Consider the following 22,965-nt stretch of genomic DNA (forward strand, 5'->3'; position numbering starts at 1 on the left):
CTCCGTCCCCCGTCACTGTGGAAACTCCTCCACCTGAAGAGCAACAAGGAACCCTCCGCTCTCGCCAGTCCCTGCGTTTGGCCGGTGGCAGCCAAGCCCACCATGAGGAGGCTGCCGTGCTAGAGAGCCCTCCGTGCCCCGCGTCCCCTCCCTTGCGGAGCAGATGTGCTTCCCTGGCCCCGGGTCCCCCCTCTGGAGGTTCCCTGGGCCCGGCTGCCTTCCCCGGCCCCCTGCCCACTCCCTGGCTCCCTGCGGGGCCCGCCGGGGGCCATGAAGAGCTTCTCGAAGCGCGAGGCGGACCGGAGGACGTTCCTGGAGCAGGTCCGGGAGAGCAAGGAGAATGGCTACCTCCTCTCTTCCAAGAAGATCGGCTCCGGGGCCTTCTCCAAGGTCTACCTGGGCTACGCCACCCAAGAGAAAATGATGCAGAACTACAAGCTGGCCTCGGACCTCCGGAGCAAGCGGCACTCCATGGTGAGCGGGGAGGGGTGGGGCTGGAAGGGAGGCCGGTGGCACAGGGAGGGGCCCGGCTCACCAGGAAGGCCACCAGGCCCTGCTGCGGAAGGGTCCTTCTTCACCGATGGGGGCTCGGCGGGCTTCCCCCCCCCATCAGCAGCAGGGCTGAGTGCGACCCATGAGGAGGCCCATCATTCTCTTCAGGGTGGGTGCCACCCGTCCCCTCTGGGTCGAGGCTTGGCCTAGAGGAGCCCCACCTCACTCTCCCCTGCAAAGGCAGCGGGTGTGGAGTGCCCCGCTCAGTAGGAGCCAGCCAGCTCCGTCCTCCTCCCTTGGCCTGGCCCCGCGGGGGCCCAGGGCTTCTGCTGGCACCCCAGCGCCTCCATCCCATCGATGCGACCAGGGTCCCTTGCCTGGGGTGGCGCTTGGCTTCCTCCTGCGGACTCTCCGAATTGGACTCCGATGGCTGCTGCTTCCTTCTAGCAACCGACCGTGGGCTCTCTTGAGCTTCAGGATGTCAGGACAGAAACATAGGAAACTGCCATATACTGAGTCAGACCCTTGGTCTATCTAGCTCAGTATTGTCTTCACAGATTGGCAGCGGCTTCTCCAAGACTGCAGGCAGGAATCTGTCTCAGCTCTATCTTGGAAAAGTCAAATAGGGAACTGGGAACCTTCTGCTCTTCCCAGAGCGGCTCCATCCCCACAAAGGGGAATCTCTTCCAGTGCTCACACATCAAGTCTCCCATTCAGATGCAACCAGGGCAGACCCTGCTTAGCTATGGGGACCAGGCATGCTTGCTACCACAAGACCAGAGGGAATTCTCAAACGGAGGTCCCCAGTCAGACACTGTTGGACTACAGCTCCCATCATGGCCTTTGGCCAATGTGGCTGGGGATGATGGGAGTTGTAGTCCAACAACATCTGAGAACCCCTGCTTTAAAGTGAGCTAAATCACTGCCCACTGCCCGGCTGCTCCTTGGACCTGGACCAGCTGCCACCTCAGGTAGTTGCCTCTCTGTCCTCCTCCAGACATTTTGTTATGAAGGCTTCTTTGAGAGAGCATCTCTATCAGAGTAACACTCACTTTAGCTTCTCCTCCACCTCAACATCCACCTGATGCTTCCCTCCTCCAGCCTTCTCCCTCGCTTTCCTCTCTGTCTAAACCTTCTGCACACAGGATGCTTTTATCGTTCGTGCAGCAGGCTCTGAGCACTGAGGACATTCAGTTAAATGGTAACAGCAGGCAGGGAAAGGAAGAGCAGGTCCCTCCCCTCATTTCATCCAGTACTACCAATTTACTGGGAAGATCAGGGGACTTTGCTTTCTTTCAGCCATTTCTATCTCAGAATACACAGCACTAAAAAAAAAATCACAAAAAAATGACATTAAAATAAAATAGTTCAGTTATCAACATGCATTTTATACTGTATTTATTTATTTATCTTTCAAATTTGTAGACTGCCCCAAACTTCTGTCTCTGGGCAGTTTAACACAGAACATTTAAAATGGAATCCATCAAGTGGTTTGGGGGTGGGGGCGTATCCAAAATAAATAAATAAATAAATTGTTTTAATTGTTTGTTTATGTATTATTTAACTTGTATACCCCCCCCAACAAACTTTCATCTCTGGGCAGTTTAACAACAACATAAAAACAATTAAAACAAATATAAAAGGTTAAAACAGTTTAACAATTTAAAAACAGTATAAAATTAAAACAATATAAAATTAAAACAACCAATTTAAAAAGCTGAAGAGGCTTGGGTGAAGAAGTGGGTCTTCAGATGTTTTTTAAAAATAGTCAGGGATGGGGGGGAAAGCATCTCCGCAGGGAGCGCATCCCACAATCTCGGGGCAGCAATCGAGAAGACGAGCTGGCGGTAACTGGAAGCGGACCTCCTTAAGTGACCTCAGTGGGCGGTGGGGCACATAAAGAAGAAGAAGAAAGGCGTTCTCTTAAATACCCAGGGGACCAAAAAAAGAGAACTCTTTGTCGGAAAGTAAGCCGCGCTGCTGGGACCAGTGGAGCGCCCTCCAGAGGAGGCCCCCTCCAGACGCCCAGCACCACCACCAGCACCACCACAGAGAAGGCCCCTCCCTTGTGCCACCCACCACACTGCAGCTGGGAGGCCTCCACAGGAGATCTTCATGCTCAGGTGGATTCGTATCTAGCAGAAGGGAACTCCGGAGATCTTTGGGGAACCATCCCAGTAAAGGTGCACCTTGTTCAAAAAGTTAGAAGCTGCAGAAAGGGGAGGGGCAGCAGGAGAGGTCGGGGCAGGTCATGCTTTTAGAGCAGCAGCAGCAGCAGCAGCAGCAGCAGGGGAGTCTGGCTGGCATGGTGCCCCCGGCCTCTGCTGCTGGGGTGGCACAGAGCACACACTCTGCCTGGAGTGATGCCCCCCAGCAGGGCCAGAAGCCATGCCGAAGCTCAGAGACCGGCCAGGCCTGGGTTTGTCTTCTGCCCCCATCACCGCCACCCACCCCCCCGCACGCACACACTCCCACTTGTCCTGCAGTGGGTCCTCCTCCTGCCTGGATGGCTTCTGTCCAGCCAGAAAACAAGCGAGGGCAGGAGAGCCGACAAAGATGTGGAGCTCTCTTTGGCCTCTAGCCTGACCCCCTCTTGACCCCCCACCCCTTATCCACCCTCCTCATGCATTGATCCCCGCACCCACCCAGGAAAGGTGGGAAATGTGTTTGCTGGGATAGCTTGGCCTTTTTTATTCTTAGGAATGTCTAAGAACTCCTTTTCAATAGAGAGTGCTCTAGTCATTAGTACATTTCGGAATAGTTCGGAAATGCTTCCTGTTGGAGGCATTTGGAGACTATTTGGGTCAGCTTCCCCTTTGTTGTTGTAAGGGGTTGAGGTCCTTGCAGCTCTTTCTTGGTTTCTGAATAGATGTTTGCTGCTTCATCTCCAGCCCCAAGGGAAAGGCATCCTGCTTCTTTCCCACCCGCAGGTCCCCCAAACTCTTGCAAATTAAGTCCCACCTAGAAGAATTAAGTCCCACCTAACCCTAACCCCTGCTAATTTGGCAGAAGCACCTTTTAACATGATGATTCTCTTTATTTAGCAGGGGGAGAGTAACTGGCCCTCTCCACCCCCAGCACAATACCTCCAGTGACTGTTGCTGGTGTCTATCTGATGTTTCTTTTTAGATTGTGAGCCCTTTGGGGACAGGGATCCATCTTATTTATTTATTGTTTCTCTGCGTAAACCACCCTGAGCCATTTTTGGAAGGGAGAAATCGAATGAATGAATGAATGAAGATAGAAATTGAATGAATGAATGAATGAATGAATGAATGAATGAATGAAGACTGGATGGCAAGGGAGTGAAAAGTCTGGCTCTAGCTTTCAGGGGGCCCCTCAGAAAAAACTGCCCTGGGTGGGCTCCAAAAGAGTCACCTCACCAACACCACACAAGGTCTATATTATTATTATTATTATTATTACAATTTATATCCCGCTTGGTGTACTACATACTTAAGTTTCTCCACACAACAACCCTGTGAAGCAGGCGAGGCTGAGAGAGAAGTGACTGGCCCAGAGTCACCCAGCAAGTCTCATGGCTGAATGGGGATTTGAACTCGGGTCTCCCCGGTCCTAGTCCAGCACTCTAACCACTACACCAAGCTGGCTCTCACAATCTCATAGTCACAGAGCTGGTCTCACAAACCAGCCGTGGGCCCGCAGCAGCTGCCCAGTGACGAGAGAAATTTGAAACTCGCCTTTAGGGCAGTGGGGATTCTGGCCAGGGCTGGCTGGACCCCTACTGTGCTAGTTCTTTGCCTGTCCTCTCTCAGCAAGTTGGCCTCGGAAACAAGGCCACATGGCCCCACTAAACAGGGTCTGTCGTCCTGAAATAGGAAACTGTCCAGGGTGCTGAACCCAAAGCAAGAGCACTGTTAGAATCATGGTTTGCTAAATGGTTTTTGTTCCCCAAGAACCTGCGGAAAGGGAGAGCAATGGGTTTGTGTGAAGAGGGAGCCTTTAAATGGGCACAGAAGAACCTTAGCAGACAGCAAGCCCAAAGGCTTCAGCTGTCCTGACGAAACAGGTGTCAGTGCCCCTGAAGACAAGCTTCTGTGTGAAGCACACTGGAACTTAATGGACGGGGGGGTTGCAGTGCACTTTGCGAGACACCATCCTCCCTCCCTCCCTCATATCCCTGAGAACCAGAGCTGCTTCCAAGCAAATGAAAGTTAAGCAGGAGGCCTTTTTCCTCTTTGCTTTCTTCTTACTACCATGTGTCATGAAACTAATCTTCTATGCCTGCTTGTCCCCAAGATTCTTGTATGTAGCTTGCCCCAAACACACACACACACACACACCCCTACCTCTATTCTCCTTAGTTTGTGTTGATGTACAGTAAGGTGCCCAAGTAGACGTTATGGTTGTCCTTGAGTGGGCTGGAGGAACTGGGACCAACAGGGAGTCTAAGGCAGAGCCCCCCAAACTCCTGGCTTGCATGGTCCCCGGTAATGTCAACTTGGAGTCCCAGAGGAGCAGGGTCTTCTCTGTAGTTGCCCCCAGACTGAGGAGTTCCCTTTCCTCACCTTTTAATTCAGGCAGACCTTTGGAGAGTAGGAAAACCTACAGCATGGAGTTGGGTATTTGCTTTTATGGCGTTTTAAATAGCATTTTAATTATGTTTTAGCACTTTAAAATCAATTTTAGATTGTCTTGCTTCTGTTGCAAAATGCCCTGATTTTTCTTTTATTTTATAATTTAAATGAGACGGTACTTAGACAGAGCAGTGAAACTGCCTTTTGTGGCTGAGGTGCCCGTCCCATCTTGGTCTGGCGCTGCAAGGCTGTCCTTGAACAGGGAGGGAGAGATATCCTGCTAAGACAGTTCCTGGCTCCGTGACAGGATTTGATTAGTAGTAGTTGTTGTAGTTGTTTAAGCAGCACTGGCAGTTTATAAGGACCAGGCCTGTAATTGTAACACAATGGACTTCTGTAACCAGTTATGGAAAGCTCATCATGATCAACACTCATTAGGAGGAGTCATGCCCAATGGAATATCTCCTGCTTGCCTTGCCTGGCTATAGCTGTCTTTAACCACCCCACCCCAGGGGTGGGTGAATCTTGCAATTCTGCATAAATGCAGGGAGAGGCACAGCCTTCAGCTTGCTGAGAACGGTCGCTAGAAATCATGTTGCTAGACCCTATGGCTGTGAGGATAGGCTTGAAAATCTCTGAGCAACCCTCAGGTAGGATTCCCAGTGAGGCAGGGGATGAGGGCCCTGCCCCCCCCTTGAGCTTCCCCATAACTCTCTTGTTGCCTTGTTCATACAGTCCACATAACTGAGTTGAAGCTGGTGGGGGGGGCAGGGGCGGGGGGGGCTGCCTTGCTAGCAAGACCAGCAGCTCGGAGTTCTTTTCCTTCACATTCACACGCTCCATTTATCTTCTCCCCAGGTAGCTATAAAGATCATCTCAACAGCAGAAGCCCCCGTAGAGTACACCAAAAAGTTCCTCCCGCGAGAAATCTACTCCCTCAATGTTACCTACAAGCACCTAAACGTGGTGAGTCTCTCAGTGGTCTATTTTGGCCTTTGCTGTGGGGTGGGGGGGGGGCAGCAGGCAGATTCATCAACACCCCCTAAGCAGTGGTTTATTCTGGGGAAGCCACCACAGTGTGTATCCAGCTCCCTCCTCTGAGCCGGGCTGGAAGCACCAGACCTCCACAGGCAGCTCAGCAGAATACGAAGCCACTGCACACACACACACACGCACACACACCCTAATTCAAATGTGCAGCCCATGTGGAAATCGGGGTGCAGGCATGAACTGCCAAGGGGGGCCCTGCAAGGCCAAGATCCCCCCCCATAACCCTGCTGTCGTCATCTGCTGACAGCCTTGGGCAGGTGCAGGAGGAGACCCCCGAGACTCTGTGGTGTCCCAGGCCCTGACTTTTTAATTTATTTGTTTTTATTTAACACATTTGTATACTGCCCAAAATGAAAGTCTCTGGGCAGTTTACAACAAAACAATAAAAAACAACAGATAAACAGATGAAAACATTATAACAATTAAAATTTAAAACTATTAAACACACCATTAAAACAATATCTAATTAAAAGCCTGGGTGAACAAACTTACCTCTCTGCAGCTCTGAAGTTCGTTGAAGCACTTAAAAGGCCATTTATGTGCATGTAAGCATAAATAAGCATAAACTGGACAAAATCTGTGCCATGCCTCCCTAGGAACATAAGGAACTGCCTTGTACTGAGTCAGACCTTGGTCCATCTAGCTCAGTGCTTACCCAGACTGGCAGCGGCTTTGCCAAGGTTGCAGGCAGGAGTCTCTCTCAGCCCCATCTGGAGAGGTCCGATATTGTTCTATTCTACAATCCTTGTCTTCTTGGTTCCATGTAATATTCTAATTTTCTGGGATTGTGGATTTGGGGTTTTCATGAGCTGTACGCCATGATCATCACAATTATAACAAATTAAGGCTTGACTTATCTCGCTTTGCATGTAATGCGTCTGTCTCATATATCAGTTTCACCTTTTAATTTGCATTACTGAAATTAATGGACTTTTGCACGATATTCTAATTTTCCGAGTTTCACCTGTAAGCACCTACTTGGTGTTTCTCTTATCTTTTACTTGGTGTGCACTATTTTTCTTGTGGCCATTTGATCTCTTTGTCCAGCTAGCACAGCGCCCCTCCCCCAAAAAAAATCATCAGTAGAGTGGTAAAGGCTTTAGGCGTGACGTGGAGAAAACACACAGAAGCTACAGATACAAACAAGAAATTTTACTTTGAATATAGCTCAGTTTAAACCAATAGTTTTTTGTTGTTGAAAGGTTTAACACCAAAACAGCAACCAAATGAGTATAAGGAAGAAATGCATTTTGGATGCATCTTGATGTGATCAAAACACATCCATGCTGGCCTGCCTAGCACAGGTCCCTAACTCTGCAGTCCTCTGCAGTTACCTCAGCTTTCCCAGCAAACCTGGCTTGTCCCTTGTTCAGCCTCAGCTCCTGCTCTCCTTTACAGTTCTGCGGTTTCAGCCCCAGACTGTTTCTTCTTGCTGGTGAGTGATTTAGCCCTTCAAAGAGTTTCCACTCTCTACCAGTGACTTCTCAGCGCTTTCAAGCCCCAGCTCTGATTCTCTCTCAGACTGTGCCAGCACTTCCTTCATTTCGATTCTTCAGTTCTGCACTTCTGCTTCCAACTTGAACTGAAATCTCTTGGGACTCTTTTCCCAGCACTCTAAAATTGTACCGAATAGGGACTCTTCTTTTACAGCACCAAACCTGTACTGTACCTGGACTCTTCTTTTACAGCCCTCCAACATGTACAGTACTACTACTCTGCTGAAAGCAGGCTCCTTATATACTTAAACTTCCCTCCCATTTTTCCAAACCATCCAATCAATATAACTTAAGTTCATTCCATTTTTAAAAACATAACCAATAAAATCAAACCTCCACTGCCTTCCAGAATCAAACCAGGACATTTCATCACCCTCAAAAATGAAACTATAGAGCAGGAGCCACAAACCTTTGACTGCTGCACAGCCTTCTTAATGCAGTGAATAGTAAGGCAATTTACAACATAAGATCTTATTGTCAAAAAGAAGAGGTTTAGGCCTTGTTCCTTCACAGAGAACCCCCAGGGTGTGGCCACTCAAAAGTACAAGCACTCTTCCAGCTGCTGCATGTGTGTCTTGCATGCAGGTGTCCAAAGCAGTGCACACCGAGGTGGCCATTGTCCCCTTGGGGTGGCTGAGTCCAAGGGAGACTGTCTCTGGGCAGAATTCTCTGATCCCAGGCCCTCAGATGTCCTCATGCCGGCCCTGCAGATCACAAGTTCTTTGCCCGTGCGCCCCACAAGTGCAGGCCTACTCTTCAACACTAAGCCAGCTGGGGTGGCGGGCAGGGCAGACTCTCTCCAGCTCCTCCTCCATTCCACTGGCCTGGTGGTTTCCCCTGCAGATCCAGCTCTATGAAATGTACCGGAACAGCAAGCGCACCTACCTGGTCCTGGAGCTGGCCTCCCGCGGGGACCTCCTGGAGCACATCAACGCCACGTCTGACAGGAGGGAGTACCCTGGCCTGGAGGAGGAGGAGGCACGAAGGCTCTTCCGCCAGATTGTCAGTGCGGTGGCACACTGCCACAACGTTGGCATTGTCCACAGGTAAGAGGAGGGGCTGCCCAGGGAGGTCAGGGCTGTGGCTGGGCCCAGGGATGCTTCCAGAGCCACAGCTGCACCCAGACGGATGCCCTCTCAGGCAACCTGGCCAGGGAAAGGGCAGCCATGGCCAACCAGGAGCCATCCTTGCTCTGCCAAGGGCTCTCCACAGGGCTACACAGTGGCTCTCTGGTTCTGCCCTGACCAGTTTGGGGCTGGCATGCAGCTCAAGTGGTGCCCCAGAGGGTGCCCTGCTGCCCCTCCCTCGGCAGGAGAGAGAGAGAGAGAGAGAGAGAGAGAGAGAGAGAGATCCTGTCCCTTGGAGTGCTGTCATGTCGCCAAGACTGAGGGGTGGAGGGACTCTGACTCTCTCGCTACCACACGTTGGGTATCCCTGGGAGCCCCACTCATTGGCCCAGGTCACCACAATCCATGAAGGGCTCTCACACAGTTTCCCTCTTGGGGGCAGCAGAGAATGTGAAGCAGCGTCTGCTGATGGGTGGTCCCCAATGCTTTTTGTTTGTGTGAGGGGCCCAGTGGGGGCTGGGGGTGGGGGGCGGCTTCCCCATGCCACTCCCCCGCCCCCTCCCTCGTGGCTTCACTGCCCCTTTCTCTCGTGGAGGACCAGGCTGCCTTTGCCCTTGGAGCCCCAGAACCCGTTAGCGGAAGATACCCGGATATTACTCCTGGCATGAAAGCAGATGACTCTGTGGCCAAAGGGAGGGCTCTAAGCGGGCAGGATTCAGTCACGTGCAGACCGTGGGGGCGACCTGGAGCTGCGTCTTGGCATGTCCCTTGGCCCTTGTGGAACAACAACCACAACAACAACAAAAAGCCCTGCAGGACCACCCCACCCCCTGGGGGTACTCAGCCTGTCTCTGCCACTTCTCCCAGCCTTCTGACTTCCTTTTTACAAAACAAGGGTTTTGACAAGTCCTGAAAGTGCACTGGGGAAAAAGGATTTCCCTGGGAAGATGCCAACAGCCTCCATGGCCCCTCTTGGCCAGCTCCCCCTCCCTCACCTTGGACATTGTTGGGGGACACACGTGTCAGGGGGGGCGGGGGGGCATCAGGAAACTCCCTTCAGCTCCTTTCACCATTTCTCAGCTCCAGGGGTGTAACAAGGCTGGAGTGAGCCCAGAGAGAAAATTTTAAAATGGGCCCCTCACTGATACACACACACACACACACACACACACACACTTCACAATATATAGTTATGTGACTTGCCTCTGGGGGGCCCCTCGAGGCGTGGGGGCCCCCTGGCAGCTGCCTCCCCTTGCCTAATAGTAGTTACGCCCCTGCTCAGCTCTCCTCTTTCTGTTGTCTTCTTTAGGGTGGAGGTTTATGGGTGTTTTATGGTTTTTGTTGTTTCAGTATTTTTAAGGTCTTATAATAAAATTCCATTAAAATCACATGTATTTTAACTTTGTAAACCACCTTGGGATGCTTTATGAAAGGCAGTATAAATATTGGATAAAATAAAATTACTGTTCCCTTCAGAGACTTGAAGTGCGAGAACATCTTGCTGGATGAGCGTGGCTTCATTAAGCTGACTGGTGAGTTGTCCTCCCAAGAGAGGGAGGCAGGGGAGGCATTTCTCCTGATGCTGAGCTCACCCCTCCCTACCCCCCAGCACGGGGTTTGGGGTGTACTGATACCAGGCTATACATCCCCTCTCAATGCAGGAGGGCTTCCCTCCTCAATTTCAGTGCCATCACACGCACACACACCTGCTTGCTCCCCAAAGCATAATCTTTTCAGACACTCAAAACTGGGGCCACAGGAGTGGAGTTGGGAGACCCACTTTCCCAGCATGTTCATGCATTCCAGCCAGAGCAAGCGGCTGGAGGGTAGACCTGAAAGCTGCCCTGTGTGCGTGGAGCCGAGCCTCTCTGTCTGGACCTCACTGGCTGTGTCTCCCTTTGCAGATTTTGGGTTTGCCAATCGCTATTCCCTGAAGAATTCCCTGATGAGCACGTTCTGTGGCTCGGTGGCCTACACCGCCCCGGAAATCCTCATGAGCAAGAAGTACAATGGGGAGCTGGCTGACCTGTGGAGCCTGTGAGTCCTGCTGGGGGTGAGGAGGGAGGTGGGGCCAGGGAAAGAAGCCCTTCTTCTTGAGGGGCCGGCTGTCCAGCTGGGGGCCAGGCCCCCACCTGAGCTCATCCTGAATATCATGAGGCATTCCTCCCTTTTGCGAAAGAGTGAGGACAAGCCTTGCTTTTTGTCATCACTGAAGGGTCAGAGCCATTAAGCTGTAGCCTTAAACCCTTCCCCACAGTAGGTGACCAGCTCAAGCCAGCCCCACTGAGGAGGAGGAACCACCTCTGGTTTGGAGGGAAGCTCTTCCATCTGGGGTGGCCTAAAAAGGCCAGCATTACACCCGGAATGCTCTGGTGGCTCTTTCCACTGGACCCCAGAGCCGTCTCTCTCTGGAAGCGTGGGGAGGGGCCCAGTGCTCCCACCATTTGGGCACCCGTCTAAGGGAGAAGCCCTCTCAGCCAAGGACCTGCCTACTGCTAGACGGAGGTTTAAAAAAACAGCCACCCAGTGCTAGTTAGGGCATGCTTGGTATTTCCTTTCAAATCCCATGGCATGCTCCTCAGTGGGAATCAGAGCAACCTCTTTACGGAGGGTGGATCTCAGGAAAGCAGAGTGTAGCCCCCGTCCGTCACAAGGCCAACCCGGGTTTGCCCCGGGAGCTCAGTCTGGTGATGCCCCCCCTCCTTGTTCCTCTCTCCTTGTCCAGTGGGGTGATCCTCTACGCCATGGTGACGGGGAAGCTCCCCTTCAAGGAGCGCCAGCCGCACAAGATGATCCACGTGATCAAGCAGGGACTCGCCTTCCGGCAGCCAATCTCGGCAGGTAGGGCAATGCTGCAGTGCGGGAGCGGGCGGGGGGTGTCTGAAGGAGCTCAGCTTGGCCCACCCAGGAAGTAGGCAGCTCCAGTGGGCAGCGGGTGGGGGGGCGGGGAGAAAGGCTGGGGACAGGCGGGGCAGCATCTCCTCCCAAGGAGAGCATCTCCAAGCATCTCATCTACTCCATGAACATCCCACAGCCCCAGACTTCCCCACTTCTTCAGGTGAGGGAGGTCAAGGGCTGGAGGCTCCAACAGTCGTCTTCGCAGTTGGGAAGAACGGAAGAGCATCCCTGCGGCAATCACTTGCCCCATACCTCCCTAGCCCACCAGGGTTCCCGGTAAGCAGGATTCCCAGAGGTTGCTGACTACAACTCCCATAATCCCCAGCCAAAGGCCATTGCAGCTGGGAATGCTGGGAGCGGCAGTCGACTTCTGGGAAACCCTCTTACAGCAAACACAGCGCCCCACGGCAGGGCTGGCTGTGCAGAACCCAGCAGCATTTTGCAAGATCTCTGGGACTTCCTGCCTCCCCACAGCCACAAGCTCCCTCCGTGGCTCAGGACCAGCAAGGGTGGTGGCTGCTGGGGGGGGGGGGCAACCTTTTGAAGCAAGCATGAAGAGAGCGGCCAGAGGGGACAACTGAAGAGCTGCCCCCGCCCCCCCAGGAGGTGCATACTTCACAGTTGTGCTAAGCAAGCCGCGAACTCCTCCTCCGCCTCCTGAGGACTTGGGCTCTCCTGGCCCCCTTCTACCTGCTACACGCGCACGCGCACGCACCTCCACCACCCGAGGGCCGCCTCTGTCCTCATTCGCTCTCTTCCTCCTCCTCCTCCTCCTCCTCCTCTCCAGAATGCCAGAACCTGATCGAGAGCTTGCTGCAGCTGAAGCCGGCAGCCCGCCTGGGGCTCCAGCAAGTGGCCACCCACCGCTGGATGCTGCCGGCCACGTCTGCCATCTTCCACCGGGTGATGAGCTCCATGGGGGTCCACCCAGAGTGCACCATGAGCCCAGAAAAGCCGCCAGCAGGACAAGGTGCAGAGACCCCTGGACCCCGACCCGCTCCCCTTGCCAGGAAGCAGCCCGGGGGGGGCCCGCCACACCGGCCAGGAAGCGGGGCGGCCCCTCGCTCGAGCAAGGCTGGGGAGCAGCTCTCAGCAACCGCAGCCTCTTTCTGGCCTGGGGAGTCCTGCGCGGCAGGGAGCTGCTGTTGCTGTTTGCACTGCAGGTGCCCCTCCCTCCCCTTTGGGTAAAGGGAAAGAGTGAGCTCCACAGAGGGAGGGGAGGGGGCCTGGAAGCTCTTGGTGGGGCTTCGCAAGGCAGCTCAGGACAACCAACTCACTCGATTTCTGCTCCCAGCTCCCCTCCAACCGGTTAGGAGCAGCAACAGCAGCTGGGCTGCAGCCCCGCCCGCCCCCCAGGGTGGGCAGCTGCTTCCCCACTCCTAGCTCAGTCCCTCCCTCCTCCCCTGGCAAGTCAGAGGACGGACGGAGGGCCCCATCCCGTTCAACACTCCCTGCGAGGGGCGATCTCCAGCCTGCCCTGCCTTTCAGGAGCCTCTCTTCTTCTCCCCCTGGCCCAGGAGCCCAGAACCCAGCAGAGACCAATCTCGGGCTTAAAGGGACACACCCCTTGCCAAGCCCTCTCCAGTCACCCGCGGGGGCACATGAAGCCCGAAGCCGGGCTGGCCTTCTGGCTGCTGCCCGCCCTGTGACCAGTGAAGGTTCCGGGTCTCTCTCAACTCCCACAGCGCTGCGCCCCCTTCCCACCGGCCACTCCTGCAAGCCCCACGACCGCCTGCCCGGGCGCTCCAGCAGCAGCAGCAGCAGCAGGCCCAGCTGGGCGCCCTTAACAGCGGCCCCTCCTGTCGCCCTTACAGCCGAGAGCGGCGGAGGCTCCGTTTCGCAGCTGCCCGACCTGGAGAGCACAGGCAAGACCCCCGAGGGCTCCTGCGCCAAGGAGGCCAAGGTGCTGCCCACGCCGCGGGCCGCCTCCGCCACAGCGGCCTTCGCCAGCCGGGCCAAGGTGGGGGAGAAGAAGGGGGGCCACGAGGCGGGGGCCGCGGCCGTCCCCGGCAACTGCGTCCTGCAGCTCCCGTCTCCGCGCAAGACCGAGCGGCCGCCGCGGCTCTCGCTCTACCGGCCCAGCCTGCTCACCAGCCTGCAGCCCTTCCACCACCTGCCCAACTTCCGCAAGCCCGGCTCGCCCTTCTCCACCAGCGCCTACGTGGCCAGCAGCAAGCGCCTCGGCGAGAAGGTCCCCGCCCGGGCGGTGGCCCTGAGCGGGGGCGGCTCTGCCAGCCTCTCCAAGCAGGTGCACTCGCTCTACAGCATGACGCCGTGCCCGTGACCCGCCCGCCGCCCCAGGCCCCGCCTGGACGGGAGCAGCTCTGCCCGGGGAACCCGGAGCGCGCGATTAAATGTTATTCAGAGTCCCTCCGGGCTGCCGGCTGCAGTCTGTGCGCCGCCCGGGCCGCCCTCCGGCACCTGCCGCCGCTGCGGGCGTGGAACTGAGGAGGAGGTGGCGGCGGCGGCGTCCCGGTCCCGGCAGGGCTGCCTCGGCCACAGCGATGCGACCCGAGCGGCGGACCGGCTTCTCTGCTCTTTCTCTCTATATACACACCCGTGTACCATTGCTTTGTGTGCCTGTCTCGCAGCCTCCGTCGTTGCCGGGTCTGTCCTCCGGAGGAGCCTCCCGCTCCCCTTCCGAGGGTCGAGGAGCAGCCCGTGGGCAGAGGCGGGGCCAGCCTCCCCCTCCGTGCCTCCCGCCAGAGGGGCGCTGCTGCTCCGCCAGAGGAAGCACTCAGAAGGCGGCCGCTCACCCACCCCGCACCGCCCCCCATTCCACCCCAGGGCCCAAGCAGTTGCAGGGGGGCGCAAGGCCACAGGCTGTGCTCACAGCACCCCCGCCATCTGCCGGGCTCCTCTTCCCAGCCCCCTCCCTCCTGCCAGCCTCCCCTTTGCAGCGAGGGGGACGCTGCGCCTCGTCCCGGCCACACAAGGCAAGGGCCCAACCCACCGGCATGCAGCTTTGCCAAGGACTCCCACTTCCATCGCGGGCCCGGGCTTTTCTCTTGCCCTTTCCAGTCTCTTGCGTATCCCTTGCAGCCTTTACTTCTTTATTAGACTTCAGGTCTCCCTCCTGCTTATTACAATCACTTGGATTCACATCTTAATTTCGACATGATTTATACACTCACCCAGCTGGGCCAAGTGGCGCTGGAAAAGGTTGCTTAGGAGCCGCTGCTTGAAGCCTCTCAACCTGCACATGGTTTCGCTCATCATTTAGATTATTTATACACCACTCTTCAACAGAAAGTTTGCAAAATAGTTTACATGGCAGAGGGTGTTTTTTTTAAACGTGTTCACTGGCCCAAAAGACAATGTTTTTGTTTTTTCAAACATGAGAGATACCAGTAAGAGCCCCTGGAAAATGTGCTCTCCTGGCCTGAACAGGGATAGCAGCAAGGCGAGCCCCTTGAAAGGTGCCTCTTTGCTCATTCAGCAGGGATGCCCGGATGGGGGGAAGGGATGCCCAAGGCAGTCAAGTGAGCCACAGGCTGGAGGCCCTTGTGGCCTTCCAAGTGCATGCAATGCAGCCCGACTGACTGAAATGGGAAACCCTGTAAAGAGGAGCTACAATTTTAAGCAAGAAGCAACATGGCGTACCCAGAATCACAGGCCCAGCCCCACAGCTCCAGGAGCAGTTAAGGGGAACAACGTAGATGGCTCCAGCAAACCAGCAGAGCTCCATCATACAGAGGAAGGGCTTGCAGAGGCACACACGGTCATAAACCATCCGGGATTCCTTCCCACCTCCAATGCAGTGGCAGAGTCTAAAGCAAAAGCCACCCATTGAGCCTCACCCAGAGAATTTCTTCTCAGCGCCCACGGGTGGCAATCTCTGTGTGTGTGTGCGCACGGACATTCCTTTCCGATCAAGCATCTAACTGGCTTTTGTTTTGCCCTGCTGGCAATTCAAAGGGCCCAGTTTTTATGCCCCTTTCCAAACCTACAACCCTTCTGAAACTTCCGCCTTTCCCAAGGACTGCAGAAGGAGGGTTCTGCCGTTTCTGACTTCTGGTTCCCCACCAGCCCCTTTCCAAGGGGGCAGCGGGCCCTGCAGCATCTCATGGGCCTCCAGAAGGCCTTGCTGCTGCTGCTGCCGCCACGAGCTGGAATCCAGGTGGGCGCCGTGGCCTTCCTCCTGTCCTGGAGGGCGCGCCCAAGGCGGCACTTGCACTGCTCTCGCAGCTCAGGTCCGTCCCCTGCCCACTTCTCTCCAAACAACCCCGCCCCTAGAAAGCAGCCTGCACAGCCCAGGCACCTCCTGAGCGCGTTGGCTCTTGCCCTCAGGCAGGGACTCCCTGGGGACAACAAGGGGGAGTTGGAGTCCAACCACCTCTGCCGACTCAAGCCTGGGAAGCCCCAGGGGCAGGCAAGCAGGACAGGAGCGCCTTGACCTTCCGCCAGGAGCTGGCCTTCGCTTCAGTTCTTCCGCCCTTCTCCTGTTCCCCCCAGAATCGAGGGCTGGAGGGCTTGGTTGCACTGCTGCTGCCCTCCGCAGGGGAAGGCCTTGCCGTCTCCCCCAGCCAGCCCTCGGAGGCTCCGCCCATCACCTCCGCAGCCCTCCGGAGCCAGGCGCAGGGGCCCCCTCCAGGCGCTGCTGCTGCTGCTGCTCCTCCTCCTGGTCCAGGCGCTGCAGCTGTGCCTCCACCTCTGCAGGGATCTCCACCTCCAGCAGGTTCTCCATCCCGGCGGCTGGCTCGTCCCCAATCAGGACCTGCAAACGGACCCAGAAGAGTAGTTCAGAGGAGCGAGCCCCTCCCGAGGGAACAGCTGCAAGCACATCCCGCCTCAGTCCACGAGGAGAGCCCCCCCCCGCCCCAGGGAGGGACGAGGGAGGGCCTGCAGCCACGGCCCCAAAGGGCAGGTCCCCAGAGCAGGAGACATCCCCAGCAGGGAGTGCTCAGACGCTCCCCACAGCTTCCTGCGGCAGCCAAGGCTCTGCCCCATCGCCAAACAACACCTGTGCTGCTGCGGCTGCCACCGCCTGAGCCCCCCGTCTCCTCTGCTCTGAGGAGGTGCCCGCTCGGTGTCGGCAGGTGGCCGCTCTCTGCTCTGGCCTCCGTGTCCTTTCCCCTGAGCCCAAGGGGGCCAGCCCCTTCGGCCTGCTCCTGCAAGGCAGACCTGCCAAGGAGTGCCTCTGCAGCCAGGGGCTGCCTTCCTTGAAGCGTGGCTGGGACCAAGACGTGGCCCACGGGGTCCACGGAAGCCCGCCCGGGGCTCTCCCCTCCCCAGAGTCCCTGCAGCCCCCACAGAACAGGCCCCTCTGTGGGGCACTTGGGACCCCGGCTGGGATCCTCCCCCGGCAGGCAAGCCCCGTGCTGGGCGGCAGCAAGGAGCCAGGCAGGACATCCTGGACGGGCCCTTCCCCACTGACCTGGATCAGCTTCTCACAGGCAGCCAGGACTCCTGGGTCCTCTTCCCACTGGTGCAGCTCCCGCAGGATGACGTAAGTGCCCTTCTCTCGCACCAGCTGCCGCCCTGCCTTGGTGGCTGTGAGCTGCGGAGAGCGACAGAAAAGAGGATTCACCGTTGAGTACATGCGGAAGAGGAGGAGGAGGAGGAGGAGGAGAGCGGGTCCTGTGGGAGCAAGCATGAATTGCCCCCTTTGCTAAGCAGGGTCCACCCTGGTTTACATTTGGGTGGGGGACTCCATGTCTGAGCGCTGTAAGCTATTCCCCCGAGGGAATGGGGCCGCTCTGGGAAGAGCACCTGCATGCTCATGGAAGGTCCCAAGTTCCCTCCCTGGCAGCATCTCCAGACAGGGCCAAGAGAGACTCTTGCCTGCGACCTTGGAGAAGCCACTGCCAGTCTGGGTTGACAATACTGAGCGAGATGGACCAAGGGCCTGACTCTGGATACGGCAACGTGCTATGTCGCCTGCCTGAGAGAAGCTCCTCAGGACGACACAAAGTGGCCGCCCCCTGGAGTAGAGAACATGAGATCTCTTCCCTACACACACACGTGTTACACAGACCCCAAGCAAGTGGAGACTCCTGCCTGTTTGTGGAAACCCTCTTCGTCCTACACAAAATCTTTGGAGCCGGAAGACACACTTGTGGCCCAGAGTCTGCTGGCACTCAGGGCCATACCCAGAGTCTTGCTGCCCCCTCCCACCCACCCACCCACCACCACCCCCAGGCTGAGGGAGGGGAATCAGGCCGGAGACCGATCTGGGCCTGGCGCTGCCAATATCTGGCCGCCTCTGTTTTGGATAACACCACCCACCCACCACCCACCCCCCGCTTTTCAGCAAAAGGTTATCAAAGCGGTTTATGTAGGGGAAAAGGAAAAGGAAAAGTCCCTCTGTCCCCACAGTGCTACTGTTTAGCATGTGAGCCCCAGGTGGACCCCAGCAATGGCCACGGGAGGGAGGCCCTCCCCCCTTGCCTGGCAGCTGCTTCCCAGAGGCGGCATCTGGTGGGCCGCTGTGGGTGACTCGAGAGGCCGCCTGGGGCCTGATCCAGCAGGGCTGTTCTCCTGCTCCTAGAAGGGTGTGCTGGGGCGGGACGGGGGCCCCGCTGCCCTCCCCCTGCTCAGCCTAGAGATCCGCCCCATCGCGCCAGCTCCTCCTGCAGCCGTCAGCCTCCCTCTCGACCGGCAGGCTTGCCAAGAGCAGCTTGACTCAGTCACAAGCATTTAATATCCAAGGCTCCGACAAATCTGCACCACGGAGGGGGAAACGCCTCCCAAGTTCCACAGGCAAAACAAAATCCAGTCTCTATAACCGGCATGCTAGGAGCACCTTTGTGTAGGGAAGCACACTATTTTTGACTCCCCACCACCACACACACTTAGAGCAAGGACCGGCAGAGACTCGAGAAAAGGGCCGAGATCTGCACACGTGGACGGCGGGGACGATGAGGCAGCCCCGGCGCTGTGTGGGGTGCTGAGGCCCTGCCCCTCCTCACCTTCGGAGGTGTTCAGGTTCCTTTCGTCAGTCCAAGCAAGAAGCAGCACCTGCAGTGCTCAGAAAGCCAAATCCCAAGAGGGGCCCTAGTTGCAGGTGGCGTGAAACGGGGGGGTGGGAGGCAAGCAAGCCTTGCTCAGCCCGGCCAGGCGCTCAGCCCCCTCCCCACCCCAGAGGGCACACAGCAGCGGCAGCGACTCACCAGCAGGAGGGCCTCCAGCAACATCTTCCGGATGTCCGGGTCTGTCTCCCGCTGCTTCTCCGGGGGCAGGTACTGCAGGTCCAGGGGCAGTCCTAGGAGGGCACAGAAGGACAGACATGCAGGCTCAGACATGCCCAAAGCACGGCCGGACCCACAGCATGCGGGGGAGCCTGCTTGGCCAAGGACCCAGTCCTGGGCCGGAGGAGGGCAGAGACCTCCGCTGGACGCTCTGCGCAGCCTGGCCACAGCACCCTTCCCACCCTGCTCCTAAGAAGGCAGGGGCAGCCCTGCTGGATCAGGCCCCAAGTCTCTCTCGTTCAGCCTCATCTTTTTTAAAAAATTCAAATTTCTGCACTGCTTGATACAGAAATCTCTAGGCAGTGTACAAATTAAAACATAATATAAAAGATAACACATTTAAAATTCATAACACAGATAAAACCAACAATAGATAAAGAGACATGATAAAATTTAAACTGCAGTCAGCAGCCTGGGGAAACAGGTATGTCTTCAGGGTCCTCGTAAAGACAATCAGAGAAGGGAATGCTCTTATTGCAGCAGGGAGGGTATTCCAAAGCCCTGGGGCAGCCCCAGAGAAGGCAGGGACTAGTGGCCATGGCCATGGGCCTGTCCCCTGCTCCAGCCTGTCTGGGCTCTCTCGAAAGGCCTCTCCCTGGCAGCCCCGAGCACCCCCTCTTCCCCCCCCCCGACGGGCACAGCCCGCCTTCCCCACAGAGACATACTTTCCATCTCGTCCTCCGGGAACTCCTCAGGACCAGCCAACGGGAGCAAGAGGAAGGGCAGCAAGTCCACATCTGCACTCAGCAGCCACTCGTGGTGCCCTGGAAGGAGAGGCAGGCAGGCCGGCCAGCCGTGGAGCAACCGTGGGCACCCTGGCCTTGTGGCCTAAGCACCAGAGCCCCCACGAGGCCGGCCAGCCAGCCAGCCAGCCAGCCGCAGCAGCAGCAGCAGCAGCGGGAGAACCACCACCACCACCCCCCGCCCCACAAAGCAGAGAGAGAGACTGCCCCACTCACGGTAGTCAAAGCAGCAGTTCCGGAGCGCCCCAACCACACCCCCTCGGCGGACAGCTGAGCCCGCGTACTGCGTGTATGGCAGCAGCCTCTGCACCTCACACCTGGGGAGAGAGGAGGGGGGCTCTCAGAGGAGGAGCCCCCCCAGACCAGTCAGGGGCCTGCCTTCCCACCACACCCGGCCCATCAGCGAGGAGGGCGGGCTTGTCCAGACCTCCCCGCCACACACCTGAACAGCAGAAGGGGCAGCCCAGGGATCCCCCCCCCTCCATGGGCAGCAGGGAAAGGTCTGGTCCCTCAAGCGAACCTCTCCCCCCCCCCCCGCCAGGGGCCTCTGCTCCCCACAGCCCTCAGGCCTCTCTGCCCCCTCCCCGCAGGCCTCAGCAGTCCCTCCATACAGGACCCCCCCCCCCCCGCGGCCCACCTGCCTGGATCTGTCCAAGAGGAAGTCTCGGGCTTCGGGCAGCTGGCTCAGGTTGGAGAGGAGCGGGCCCAGGTAGTGCAGGGAGGCCTGGGGGTTGAAGCCTTCCGTGCAGAGGGCGTCCACCAGCAGCCCCAGGCCCCGTGGCTCCCCCTGCAAGGCCGCCAGGAGCTCCCTGCAAGAGGCCTCCTCCCGCGACAGGTTGGAGAGCAGCGCGCAGACCTGGTCGGCCACGGGGCAGGCGGGGTCCAGCAGGCGGCCCAGCAGGGCGGGCAGCCCCTTCCGCAGGAGGGAGCCCCCCACCCCCGGCTCCGGGGCCAGGTTGATGAGGGCGTGGTAGGCGTCTTTCGCCACCGCCACGGAAGGGTCCCCGGTCAGGCCCAGCAAGGCGTCCACAAAGTCCGGGCGCGTGGCCAGCAGGCGCCTGCCCTCCGGGCTGCCCGTGAGCCCCAGAAGGCCCTGCACGGCCTGGCCCTTCAGATCCGGGCGGCTCTCCGGGCGGAGGAACTCCAGCAGCTCCAGGGCCTGCTGCTCGTCCATGCCGGGCTGGGGCCGCTGCACCTGCAGGGAGAGAGGCGCCCCGTGACCCAGTCGGCCGGGAGACCCCAGAGCAACCCCGGGCCCACTCCCCCCCTCTCCCGCGGGCATTGCAAAGCCACATTCCCCCCCAGAATAGCTCTCCAAGGGGTGTGCAGCCACGGGCCCCTTTTCAGAGTTTCCAAGCTCTACGTTCGAGAATGTCTGTCTCTATCTTAAATGGCTTGAACTGTGTTTTCGACTGGAAGCCACCCAGAGAGCTGCATGTGGGCGGTACAGAAGCCTGCCAAATCCACAGGGGGGGGGGGGGAAAGCAAGGAAACAGCCTGGCAAGACCAGGAACCATCCAGAGCACAACCCTAAATGCAAAAGCCCCAGAAACTCTGCGTTTAAAGCAAGGCGCGCTGTGCAAAGGAAGAGGAGGAGAAAACTCCCCAGTCCAGACTTGGTGTTTCCCACCAGCTGGCAAAGCGGCAAGATCCAGGCAGCTGCCCTGGGCAGCCTCCCTCCCACCTGAAGGTGCCGCCTAATGGGACGGCCGTGGGCCCTCCCGCTCCACGGAGGAGCCCCGCTCCTCTCCCCGCCGCGGATCTCCCAAGGAGGCCGACACCGAGCAGGCCCCGCTCGCCAGACGGCAAGACCCCCGCGGGGCGGGGAGCGGCTGACCCACTCACGAAGGGAGACCTCGGACTGGCCCGAGCGGGGCGCAGGGGGGTGCGGGGGGCGATGCTACCTTCAGGTGAAGGCTCCGCGTCGAGGAAGGAGACCCTCCTCCCAGCCAGGAGAGCGAAGCGACCCAGAGAAGGCTGCGGAACCTCCGCCCACGAGATCAGCGCCAGCGGCCTCCGAGACTCCTCCAAACCGGAGCAGGATCAGCCCAGCCGCCCCTGGCAAGACCCCGCCAGCAGCCCTGCACAGCCGCCACGTGCCGAGCCGCTTCCGGGACCGAGGAGGCTCGTCCAATCCCGGCCGCGAACCTCTGAGGGGGCGGGGCAGCGCTAAGAACCCGGCTCCTCCAAGCCTATGGGGGGGGCGCCCTGCAGCGCAAGGCCTTCTGGGGATGGTAGTCCGCTGCCTGCTCTCGGCGGCCGCTGCCGCGGAGGGGCTGAGCAAGGCAGAGTCGCTGCCGCGGAGGCCAGGCCCGGGCTGCTGCCTCCCCGGGCGCGCCCCCTGCCTGGGGAGGAAAAGCGCCGCAAGAGCGGGAGGGCCGGGCCGGCAGCAGCAGCAGCGAGACTGTCTCCGAGCGCCCCTTTGCAGGCAGGTCTGCTTGCGAGCCCCGCCGCGGCCGCCGCCCCAGCAGCCTCCCCGGACTCCTCACGGAGGGGCGCCGCCCGGAGCAGCAGACGCCTGTCCTCGCGGAGACCCCGCGGGATGACGCCGCGGCATGCAGGCAGCCCCGGGCGGGAGGGAGGGCGCTTGGAGGGCGGATCGTGGAGGAGGAGCTCCTCGCCCCTTCCCGTGAAAAAAGAAGCACCACAAGACAGAGGAGGGGGTTGGATTTTCTGCTGCACACAATTTCTGTAGCGGTCCATAATTGCCGTAAGTGGCGCAGCGGGGAAATGCTTGGCTAGCAGAAGGTTGCCGCTTGGAATCCTCGCTGCTACCAGTATATCGGGCAGCAGCAATATAGAAAGATGCTGAAAGAAGGCATCATCTCATCTTGCACCGGAGGAGGCAATGGTCACCCCCTCCTGTATTCCGCCAAAGAAAAACCACAGGGCTCTGTGAGCGCCAGGAGTCGAAATCGACTTGAAGGCACGCTTTACCTTTACCAAAATAGCAACTGCATTATCAATATAAATAATAAGCTTATACTTTATTTATTTATTTTATCAAATTTGTACACCACCCCAAACTTTAGTCTCTGGGTGGTTAACGGTAGCATAAAACAAGTTAAAAACATTTACAAAAACTTAAAACAATTTAACAATTTAAAAATAAACCAGAGATTAAAATCTTAAAAATTTAGGAAGCTGAGAAAGCTTGGGTGAAAAGATGGGTTTTCAGGTGTTTTTGGAAAATTGCCAGAGATGGGGAGGATTGTATCTCAGCAGGGAACGCATTCCACAATCTTGGGGCAGCGACCGAGAAGGCCCGTCTCTCTGTAGCCACCAAGCGAGTTGGTGGTAACTGGAGACGGACCTCCTCAGATGACCTCAATGGGCGGTGGGGCTTGTGGTGAAGAAGATGCTCTCTTAGATACCCAGGGCCTAAGCCGTTTAGGGCTTTATAAGTTATATCCAGCACCTTGTATTTTGCCCAGAAACCTATAGGCAGCCCGTGTAACTCCATCAGCAGAGGAATAACATGGTCTCTCCTA

The 22,965-nt window shown here is 57.6% G+C and overlaps 3 protein-coding genes across 3 annotated transcripts; 2 read left to right on the forward strand and 1 right to left on the reverse strand.

Annotated features, from left to right (window-relative positions):
- The first annotated feature begins 2 nt into the window (after positions 1 to 2).
- LOC128322850 (testis-specific serine/threonine-protein kinase 5-like) lies at positions 3 to 13,910 on the forward strand. The gene is made up of 8 exons (XM_053244939.1): positions 3 to 474; positions 5,889 to 5,996; positions 8,420 to 8,622; positions 10,120 to 10,175; positions 10,548 to 10,680; positions 11,369 to 11,484; positions 12,329 to 12,511; positions 13,356 to 13,910. The coding sequence occupies exons 1-8, from the start codon at positions 271 to 273 to the stop codon at positions 13,823 to 13,825; spliced, it is 1,473 nt and encodes a 490-aa protein (XP_053100914.1). The 5' UTR covers positions 3 to 270; the 3' UTR covers positions 13,826 to 13,910.
- Positions 13,826 to 14,662, forward strand: LOC128323262 (uncharacterized; the record flags this gene model as incomplete). Its single annotated transcript, XM_053245989.1, has 1 exon — positions 13,826 to 14,662. A coding segment is annotated over one exon (837 nt), but the record flags the coding sequence as incomplete, so codon positions are not given.
- Positions 14,574 to 22,053, reverse strand: HGH1 (HGH1 homolog). Its single transcript, XM_053244940.1, has 7 exons — positions 21,379 to 22,053; positions 20,116 to 20,669; positions 19,691 to 19,791; positions 19,397 to 19,495; positions 18,654 to 18,745; positions 16,919 to 17,041; positions 14,574 to 16,258 (listed from the first exon to the last, which is right to left on the reverse strand). The coding sequence occupies exons 2-7, from the start codon at positions 20,646 to 20,648 to the stop codon at positions 16,091 to 16,093; spliced, it is 1,116 nt and encodes a 371-aa protein (XP_053100915.1). The 5' UTR covers positions 20,649 to 20,669; positions 21,379 to 22,053; the 3' UTR covers positions 14,574 to 16,090.
- Positions 22,054 to 22,965: the final 912 nt, after the last annotated feature.

This window comes from Hemicordylus capensis, chromosome 4, assembly GCF_027244095.1.
Source record: "Hemicordylus capensis ecotype Gifberg chromosome 4, rHemCap1.1.pri, whole genome shotgun sequence".
Taxonomy (NCBI): domain Eukaryota; kingdom Metazoa; phylum Chordata; class Lepidosauria; order Squamata; family Cordylidae; genus Hemicordylus; species Hemicordylus capensis.